The following is a 10,722-nucleotide window of genomic DNA, read 5'->3' as shown; positions in this document are numbered from 1 at the left end:
TGCTATTTTTATTTATTTTTTATTTTTTATTTATTTTATTTATATCCCGCCTATCTGGTCGGGTCAGGACCACTCTAGGCGGCTAGCCCCCCTGCCCAAATTACAGAAGGTATAATGAGTATCTGCCACACTGGCAATGTCTTTCCAACATGGTATTCCTTTATTCCTGGATGTCTTAACCCCAGGTTTTGTAAAGTCATCATCTTCTTCATTTTCCTAATTCCTGAGCCATGTAGAGTAGTGAAGCTGCGAGAGATGGATCAATGTAGGCATTGGTACCTGAGGTAGAGAAGCTAGCAGCAAAGGTGTCATGACTTTAAAAGGCAGGCACGAAGGAGCTAGAACACACATTTCAGTGTAAGTATGACTTGGTGGAGACCAAAATCAAGATCATCCATACTACAGTATTCCTGACTACAGGTAGGAAAGTGAAAGTTAGACAATGACTGAGGGGGGGGAATCAATTAATTTGGAACATAGTGTGAGAAGAGAGGAGAGCTTTATTAATACTATGGACCATGGGAAAGACAAGTAAATGGGTTCCAGATGAACTCAAGTCTGAACTCTCACTACTGTTTTTTTCATAGCTGTAAGAGTTATGGATGTCTTTTTCCACACCTTTGATGTACAGTATTTTTGTACCTATAGAGGGGAAATCAGACAATCAGGAGAATTTGACAATCAGCCAAGAAAACCAGAAGATTTACATACCTAGTTTCTGGGCCTGGCAAATAAATTGATTTTATCATACTTTGAGAACATAATGAGAAGACTCGCTAGGAGAGGCAATAACGCTAGGAAAATTGGAAAGCTGTAGGGAAATAGGAAGACCAAGCATGAGACAGATTGACTCAATAAAGGAAGCCATAGCCTTTAGTTTGCAAGATCTCAGCAAGGCTGCTAAATACAGGACCTTCTGGAGGTCATGAATTCATAGGGTCACTCTAAGTCACAAGCAACTTGGCAGCACAGAACAACAAATGAGTTGCCAAAGTTGCGACCTGAGGTGGCCAGTTAATTCTTGCCAAATATGAAGGAAACACCTTTTTTCTTGCCACCTCTGTGTCTCCTGTGCACCAACCAAAGAACACTTTAATCCCCTTGTTATCAAACTCCTTTGCTAACTTGGGGTTATCTTTCCATAGCACTTACCTAAGAAATACATGCTCTTTGGCATGTTCAGTTTGCACTCTTATTGACTGTTTAAAAAGCGTTGAGTCGTGCATTCCACCCCTATTGCATTTTAAAGAGTGCCTTGTTTACATGCACTTATACTAACAGCATGCTTTTGCATGTTAAATATGACTCCATGCAAGATGCAAATACCTGAGGCTATGTATTTTTTCAGTACTGTTTACAAGTATTACCAAAAAAAAACACTCCTTAAAATATAGAGGAAGATACATTTGCTTACTTAAAACATCAATTTTGCTATATGTATTCCAGCTAGCTATAAAAGTAGTGTCTTCATCAGAAATAAAAATAAAAAGAAGGGATTCATCATTTAAATTGGAATCAGTGGAAAAGAAAGGGCTGCTAAAATAGCGAGGTTATTTAACTGGGTTGCTGAACCCGTGGGAAACAGGAATACTGTGACCCACAAAAGTGGGCCACTGACACCTGAAATGAGAACGGAGGGAAAAAAAAAAAGGTTGAATTTCTGTTAATATTGAATTCCTGCCCCATCTAGAGTCAAATGGGCCCAAGCTGTTGCCTACGTCTGCTCCAGACGAATGCCTGGAAATAGCATTTGGGCACGGTAGGAGAAAACTGCAACAACCATACAAGACAGCGCAAAGTAGCAGATGGTTCTCTGCAATGGAAAACTGCCTCCTGAGGCTGCTTCCTTGTGCCAACCTGTCTTGGAAATGCAGAGAAACCTCAAGCATTATTGCATAAGCCAACAGATGTGGAGGGAAAGGAACACAACGATAGACTAAGCCCACACACCATTCAGACAGTTCACGTGAGAGGCAGGGAAGAACCTCTTCACTATCAGTTGTGTGTGAGCATGAGGCGCATGTGCTGTTTTCTGGATTGGCATTAGAGAGGGTGGAAAGGGACCTGGCCCCCATCCTGTCCTCCTCTTTCAAAGCAAAACCATGTCCCTGTGAGATATGGAGCATGGGAGATGAGGAACTGGGAAGCAGCAAAGGTAGCCAATTGCTGTAGGAGTCCTAGCATAAAGACCAATGGCCGTAATGTTGGCAGGCAGCACAGGGGGAGGAATGCACTGTCAAGGCCAATCAGTTGCCAAGCGTTGAGCTGTCATTCAGAATTCTGAGGGTCAAGTCAAGAGGTCCATTCAGTAAACCATTCCCCTTGTCGAACAAGGAACAGATAAAAGCACCATCATCAATCAATCCAGGTTGCACGCAGTCGCAAGGAGTCCGGGGCAGCCAGGAACAGTGTTGGACAACGCTCAATTAAGATGGTTGTCTTTCGTCCTCAGGCTGGATTTACAGCTCTTAGCATGCCTCCCCCAGGTGTCAGTTGCTTCCGGTTGGTTATCAGGTACCCCTTTGGCCTTTGCATATCTGTGTCTCTGCTTCCAAGGCCGGTGCCAGTGTTGCTCCACCAAGCAAATGGCCAGTACATCTGCCAGGCCTCCTTCATCCTTTAAAGTCCTCCCTGATAGGACTGTCCTCTGCCCTCTTCTGAGCTTTTGGGAGAGCACTAACAGCTGGGCCATAAAATTCTTCTTCTGCCCTGGCGTTCTCTCTGGCTGAACCTGATCCTCTCCCAAAGACAAGTTAGCTAGGTGAGGCATGGCAAAGACTGTGTTTCCCTGTCTTCACATTAGAGCTCTCCTGAGAGTCCAAGCTGGAGAAGATGTTGGAAGTGCCACAATTCACTCCTATGCTTAATGTGTCTCTGTTAGAGAGGGAAGTTGCAACTGACACCAAGGGTAAGAGCCCTCCTCGGGCAACATTAGGGGAGCCACTGTCATTTGAGCACATGGTTAGGGAAGGAAGAGTACCAACAGAAATAAACCCTGCTGGCTCCTTAGTTTTAAAAAAGCAGAGGGTACTTGAGCATTTGATATTGCATGGACTGACCCAGCCAAATGTTCTCTTTTGCAAGTCTTATCCTCTTTGCTGGGTCTGGTTTCAGATCATGCCGATGGGCTCTAAGCATTACATGTCCATAGAGCAGGGGTCGTCAACCCCCGGTCCGTGACCAGGTGCTGATCCGTGGGCTTGCTGAAATAGGGCCGCAGACACGGATCTCCACCCCCCCACCGCATGCCCATGCGGTGGCCGTTTCATGGTGGCCACACGGGGGGTGTCCAGCCCCCCTGCACATGGAGCTCACTCCCCCCCAGCCAGTCTGTGGCCCCCAAAAAGTTGGGGACCACTGCCATAGAGCATTCTTCCTTAATTCCTCTGCTTTATCAGAGGAATGCAAAATACCTCTGGTTTTCTATACAAAATTCTTCCCCCTGTTTCAGACTTGCCAATGAACCATCACATCTAGACTTTATGAGTAATTTTTTTTAAAAAGGCAGCAAAAATGTTGGTTCACAAGCCATAAAAATAAATGGCCATTTCCACCTGGCATGCACTGATATTACAAACGGTTGCAGAGAGCTTTATAGTAGCAGTGTAGAAAGAAAGCAGCATGATGGATTGGAGTATTTACAGTTTTACTGCTGTCTGTGCCATATAGCTGCCTCTTAAGAGTGAATGGTTTTCTTCTCTGCCGTCTATACCGGAATGTGCTTGCCTTAGTGTGGTGGTTCTGTGAGAAGAAGCAGGGCGTGAGATTACCTACCAGTCTGTTATGCTTCACTGACATGAAATCTTTGTACACAGCCAAATCAGTGGTCTTCTCATCCCCTAATGATGGGGATGAGGAGCAAGGGAAGACTGTGATAGGCTCTTTCCCTCTTGAGGACCCATGAACTCAACTAAACTCAACTAAAAACATGGTTATACATCCAGGCCTTCCCTCCAATCAATTCCTGATTCCTTTTCTAATTTTCCTTATATTCCTTTTGTCTGCTGTGATTGTAATTATTATTTATGTTTATGCACATGTTTTTTAATTGTATTTTATTTTTATTGTATGCTGGAAGCCGCCTAGAGTGGACTTATAGTCCAGATAGGCGGGATATAAATTCAATAAATAATAAATAATAATAATAATAATAATGATGACCAACTGTTGAAAATCAGAGCACTGTCCCAGTTTGCACTTGATTCAGGTGCAAAGGCCATTCTTAAATTTAGGGGGGGAAAAGTAGGCAATACAAAGAAACATTCAGGATCCCCTTCCATTTATTCCATTCCAACCTTCTTTTTCCATTTCTCCCAAGAGTCACAGCATAGCTACACAACACAATCACAACAGCTCGATCTCACTTTAACTGGCATATGGAATCCAAAGATCTGGAGTTTGATGCAGTAATTAGATTTTGTTGCTAGAGAGCTCTGGTATGCTTCCCTGAACTATAGTACTGGAGCTTTCAAGCAGAGGATTTTACAAAGTACAGATCCCTGGAGTCGGAGGAGACAGCCATGACAATTAAAGTGGAAGCATAATGATTTTGCTGACTACTGTAGAACTGCTGGATAGCTTGGTAGTTTAGGTATCTAGCTACAGAGCCAGAGTTTGGGAGTTTGATTCCCCACTGTGCCTCCTTGACAGAGGCTGGACAATGATCCATAAGGTCCTTGCAGCTCTGAGATTATTATTGTTATTATTCTCAGTCAGCGTTCCACGTTCCCTGTGTGCGTCTCAAGTTGGTGTCCCAACTTTCAGAGGTTTTTCCTCTCTCTGGACAGAATAAATCAATATTCCATTTGGACTTCTGAAAACGTCAGGGTTTTCCCAAGCCCACTAACACTGTCTTAGACATGCAAGAATGTGGGTGCGTTTAGTTTTCTATGTAAAGGAATAGCGCTTTCAGTTCAAAATCAGAAAGTGTGAGAGAAACAAACTAGCAAAAGGCTGAGTTTACAGAAAACATTAAAATTAAGTATTTTTTTTTTGAGATTATTTAGGAAATGCAATCCAATTGGGCCATCCAGTTCTGATGCTGAATATATCAGCAAATTAATTTTTAGAGCAGGGTTGTGGAAATTGCCATCTTACCAAGGCACAGTGACATAAACTATGCTCTAGTGCTTATCAGTGCTCCTTGCTAGCCCTATCAAGCACTTCAGCATGAATTAGGTCTCTGAAGCTGCAGTCAATTAACTTTATTTAATATTCTTGTATACTGCCATTTTCTACTTTTATACAATGATTGCCATTGTATGTAACTTTAAAAATGTTGCTGATTCAAACAAAAGGAAAGAAAAAAAGGGGGGGGGGTTCTTCCCGTAGTTCTCTCTGTCTGTCTTGGATGGATGTGATCCTCATGCATTCACTTCCATCCGTGACACCAGAAGATGCACCACTCAAACACATCCTCTTAGTAAGCCTCCAGCATGTGTCTTCTCTCCCCTCCCCCCGTTTTTGGTTTGCCCCTTCTGAAATTCATAAGCAAATGAAGACCATTTGCTCAAGGCACTTAATTCCCTTGGGGTTCTATTCTACTTCAGCTTGGAAAATATTCTCTCTTATTTTATTACAACTCCCAGAACCATAATGGCAAGGATCTTGGGAGCTATAGTCTGAAAAAGAGCATTTCTAAGGCCTGCCTGAGAGCCACTGAAATTAATAGGAAATCCCACCCTCATGCCTCTTCGTGGCCAGTTCCCCTTGGTTTATAAAGAGTATTCCCATTTCCCAGTGACCTTGCAGCGTGATTGCAAGATCCTCTCCCTGGGGACTGTAATTTATGACTTCTGTTTTCATTTTCAATAGTAGCCTAGGAAGGGAGAAAGCCCTGCTTTGCGTCAAGGAGTCTAATTTGGTCCTTTTATTTCAACAAGGCTGAATCTGTATCTCTTGCTCCTAAAGACAAAAGTGTACAAAAGCCACACATTCTACCTCCTTACTTTTAGAATATCACAAGAAAGAAAAAAAAAAAAAGATCAAAGTGCATTAAGTACATAGATTCTAGTAACAGTTTGAGCTCAGCTCAAAGCAACATGCAATGGGAACAATGGACTTCTCTGTACAGAGCAGTGTGCAGCCAGCTGCTGTATACACCCTGTTGCCGATGTCTGAAAAAGTAACTTTTGGACCACAATTCAAAGAATCTCTTGACTGCTAGCAACATCGGCTGAAGGATTATGGGAAATGTAGTTCAGCCTCCGGCAGGAGAGGGAGAAGGAGAAGTCCAAAAGCAGAACTTTCCCAAACTTTGTTCTATGCCTATGGTTAATGTTGTTTAGAGGTATGATGGAGGGAAAGGAAGCAGACTGCAGTTGCCTACCTGGTGCATAACATACTCCTGGACCATTGTGGGGTCATTTCAGAAGTGGTTTAAACTACATTCAAACAGTGACAGGTAGCAACAAGTGCTTCCACCCCAACTTGCCTCCAAAAATCACTGAAAACGCATGTCTTAAGGCTCCATAACAAGTTTACTCTCAATGGTAAAGATGTGCAGGGTTATGAGAGACAATAGGTGTATCTGGAGAAGGGATAGAGGTGCACCCAGATACCTGTCCAGGGCGCCCAGTTAGGCCCAGCCCTACACATACCTTCCCCAACCTCTAGTGCAAATAACAATTCATGTTTGCTCAACATGACCCTAAAATATATGATTTGACCTGCAAATTCTTCATGTGCATAATCCTCATGAGATCTCTACCCTGGAGGACTTTATGAGATTAGACTCCAGAATAAAAAAAAAAGAAACCGTTAACTTAATTTTAAGTTCTAAATTAGGTTGCTGATTAAATATACTGATGGAGGAAACACAGCTACTCTAACATGCACATACTGATTTGTGGAAAACAGACCTTGGGAAAGCCATGAATACTTCCCATTGATTCGGGACAGTAGATATAACAAATTAATAAATACTGCCCAAGACGCTTCTTTACATGTGCTGTTTTAAAGACATAGCTCAAAACTTACTTCCCTTGTACATATGTGTCCATGTAATAAGGAACATTCACATGAGGTTGCTTCATTCAATTCCCATCTGTGTTCTAGTAGATGATGCTCACTCAGATTCATCATGAACATTTGAGCATGGTGATATTTACAAAGTTTTGTGCTTTTTAATGGTTTTTTTTTCCTGGAAATCTGGTGGAATCCTCTAGAACTCCTTCTGATGAAAAATGTCCAAGCTGTCATTATCTGATCAAACTGGGAATTTAAAGATGTTTCTTCTCCTGTACAGAATGAAATGTTTTCCCATTTTTGGCGGGCTTCATGTGTGTGTGTATGTGTGTGTATGTGGTTGTGTGTGTGTGTTGTATATGTGTGTGTGTGTTGTGTATCTGTCTGTATGTTAGGGCTCAATGTTGAAAGCTTTTAATAGGACATCCAGGTCACCCACATTAGCAGCTTGAAAAAGTTCTGGCTGGTCCATCATGGACAAAGCGATCCGGAGCGCGGCCCAGATATTACCTGAAATTGCAGGATGAGGAACATGCTGTTGATTCCGACTCTTGCGTTGCAAGTTGAGAGCTGTGAGGAAATTGCTTGCTGCCTCTCTGTGGTATAGAAAGGAAAGAAAAATCTCTGGTACAACTGAAATCCTTTGCAGCAACGCCATGAAAAAACAAGAACATTTACACACATCTTTTCAGACTTCATATGACAGAGCTGAAGTGGGCAATCTCCGGAAATCGGGGGGGGGGGGTGTCACATTCCTATATAGTCATCAAAGGGCTGCATCCAAATTTGATCCACTACCCCCATTTTTTTTAACAATTTTTTTGTTCTAAAAAAGCCATTTGTACCCCAGTAGGAAAAAAAATCATAATCTGGGCCCATCTTTGCCATCCTTCCACAAGCCGATGAAGACTCTTTGGGATTGGCTGCCTGGGAGGACTTTTCAAACGTATTGCTTTTAAATGTGTTTTTAGTCCAGTATTGATTTTATTTTCTGTTTCTAATATAAGGTTTAATTATTTTTTAATTTCTATACTTACTGTTTTTTGCTTTAAAATATTGTCCTTTTAGTGACGCATGCTGCCAAGGCGTACTTTTTTAGCGGAAAAGTGGAAATGTTTTAAATAAATAAAAGAAATAAAAGAGATGGCTATGGTCCAGGCTGTCTGAAAGATTATATCTCCCTATGTAAATCTCCTTTGGTCTTAAGATGATCAGGAGATCCTTTTTTACTTTGTTCCATCACCCTCAAAGGCCTCATCTGGCTAGGATACATCTGGTGGCTGCTTCTAGATTCTCGACTTCCTTTCCGAAGAAGGCTAGGCTCGCCTCCTTCTGCCAGCAGGCAAGCACATTTTTATTTAGATAGGTCTGGTGATTGATCTTTGAATGGTTGGGTGGGTGTTGCAGTTATTTTTGTCACTGTTGAGTTTTTAAACAGTTTGTGAATTGTAGCAACTTTGTTCTGTTTCAGTAGGATAAGTCATTTAACAGTTTATTAATTCTGTATTTTAGTTTTAACTGGAGCTAACAATTGAATCTAGGCCCCAAATTCTATGATTCTAACAAAAAGGGGGGGATTTATACACCTTTGCAGTGCTGTGTACAGAGGAAAGGATCTGTAACTTATGTTCAGAGTGAACGAACTGTCTTAATGATCAACAACCATATAAATCTTTGTGTTCTGTCTACTGTGTATTGCATTATGGTTTTTCATTATGACCTGCAATCGGGACAAATAAATTCTCTAATCTGATTAGAGATGATAGTGGGATGATATGTAGAATCAACAGTGAGTGATTGCACTTCCAGCTCTATGAAACAACCATTGCCTCTCTCTCTCTCTCTCTCTCTCTCTCTGCAGTCTCACTTTATCTTCTTCTATTCTGTTGGGGAAACATGACAGAAATATAATTGTCTTCGGCTCAAAACACTCTGATTTGTATTTTAATGAATTACCGTACTGGCTATGTATGGGCAGAGGGGTGAGGAGAAATCTATCTTTCTAAGGGGAAATGGTGGCTTCTTGATTTTTTTAAAAATTGTTTTCCACATAGTTTATTTATTTTGTTAAATGCTAGTTCCTTTTCATAAGCACATTGGGAGAACGGATCGGTAGCTGCACCCTTCAGAGTGTGCAAGGGTAGAATGCGTAAATAGTGCATAATGCTGCCATGAAATTTATTTACATAACAATTGTCGGAGCAGGTGAGATAAAGGATGTTCTCCACTATTTACTGTCAGCTATATCAAAACCCCCAAGGGTAACATTTGGGTAACATTTTGGCTGCTCTACAGGAGGAAAGCCCTCAGATAAAGGTGGTCAGGTTACTCTTGGACTGTGACCCTTATGTTATATATAGAACAGCGCTATTCGCTAAAGCGGCCAGAAATATTCAAGCTAATTTTCTGAAAGCCATTGTGATCAATTGTGTGGGAGATTTCCAGATATGAAGGGTCTTTTATTATTTTATATGTCTGTGATTTTATCATGATTTTATTTGACCATATCTGTATTTTAAACAATTGTGACGGCTTTTAGCTAATACAATAAACTTGAACTACTACTACATAACAATTGTCAGCTATGGTCAGTAAACTTCCAAATGACTAAGCAATCTGGATACATTTATGATCCTGCTTGTTTTTTCAGGGCTGTGGAATACCTTTGAAAATGAGCACCCTTTGAAATTGATGGGGGAGGGACTAATTTTTCCCAAGGGAAGCACGGGACGTATGCACAGCCATGCATATGTGTGTGTATTGTTGATAATGGTTTATTTATAAGACACTATGGTTTTCTACTTGTATTAGCCTATTTTGCTTTCTGACACTCAGGATCAAACTAGACATTATGGGGAAGGCAAATTTCCTCTGATCAACGCATTTCCCCATACTCAATGGGATTTCTTCAGAGACACAGACCTGAAAAGTAAGTCCTTGTTTATCTTCTAATCACCAGTCACGTAACAATTTTATTTATTTATTTATTTATTTCATTTATATCCCGCCTATCTGATCGACGGACCACTCTAGGCGGCTAAACAAGGCACGCTAAATGCAAGATGTGCAAATAAGGAAAATCATGAACTATGATAACTATCTACTGATACTTTCACTAAAGAGGAGAACCACTGCAAAAATGTGATAGGCATATTATCTTGTTTGACTCCAGAGTGCAGCTGAAAGATGGAAAGAGCTACCTTATACAGAAAGATACTGGGTCCATCAGTCTCACCTGTATGCTCCCAGGTTGATGCAGCTTATTCCTAAATTGTACCTGGACCGGATGAACCCAGGCTGGATTTCCAGAGCTCTTGTGTAGGCTTCCACAGCCTCCTCACTTCGATCTCCGTTCGCTAAGGTTGCACCTAGACGGTTCCACAATGAATAATCCTGACAACACAACGACAGTTTTCTAGTATTGGCATAATCTTGGTACAGATCATCTTTTTATTGTTTTGGATCACCATTTCAAATTAATGGCTGGTGCAGGGAAAAAAAATTAACTGTTCTTTCCATTAACCAGCATAGAACATGAGATCATGACTCAGTGATTAATAACCCTATAAAACTACTTTTCATTCATTTGTAGGCAGGCCAGAAATAAAACAGGAACAAAACTATTTAAAAATGAGACGTTCCCTGCAATTAACACTTCTATTTCAAATAGTAAAGTATTAATGACTAGAGTGACAGCTTGTTAATGCAGGTCAGCTTTGGAAAGAACTAAGAATGGCCAGCAAAAGTAAAACTTTT

The 10,722-nt window shown here is 41.2% G+C and overlaps 1 protein-coding gene across 5 annotated transcripts in view; it reads right to left on the bottom strand.

The window, feature by feature from the left end:
- Nucleotides 1-5,021: 5,021 nt before the first annotated feature.
- Nucleotides 5,022-10,722, bottom strand: part of PEX5L (peroxisomal biogenesis factor 5 like) — a 193,995-nt gene continuing 188,294 nt past the window's right edge. For all 5 annotated transcript variants that reach the window (XM_072996233.2, XM_072996235.2, XM_078389629.1 and 2 more), the window contains 2 exons: nucleotides 10,202-10,359; nucleotides 5,022-7,562 (listed from right to left, as the gene is read on the bottom strand). In XM_072996233.2, coding sequence (XP_072852334.2) covers nucleotides 7,358-7,562; nucleotides 10,202-10,359 — 363 coding nt within the window. In that variant the 3' untranslated portion in view covers nucleotides 5,022-7,357. The remainder of the gene's footprint in view (nucleotides 7,563-10,201; nucleotides 10,360-10,722) is intronic.

This window comes from Pogona vitticeps, chromosome 3 (assembly GCF_051106095.1).
Source record: "Pogona vitticeps strain Pit_001003342236 chromosome 3, PviZW2.1, whole genome shotgun sequence".
Taxonomy (NCBI): domain Eukaryota; kingdom Metazoa; phylum Chordata; class Lepidosauria; order Squamata; family Agamidae; genus Pogona; species Pogona vitticeps.
Note: the sequence above shows the minus strand (reverse complement) of the source record. Positions and strands in the feature narration are given on the sequence as shown.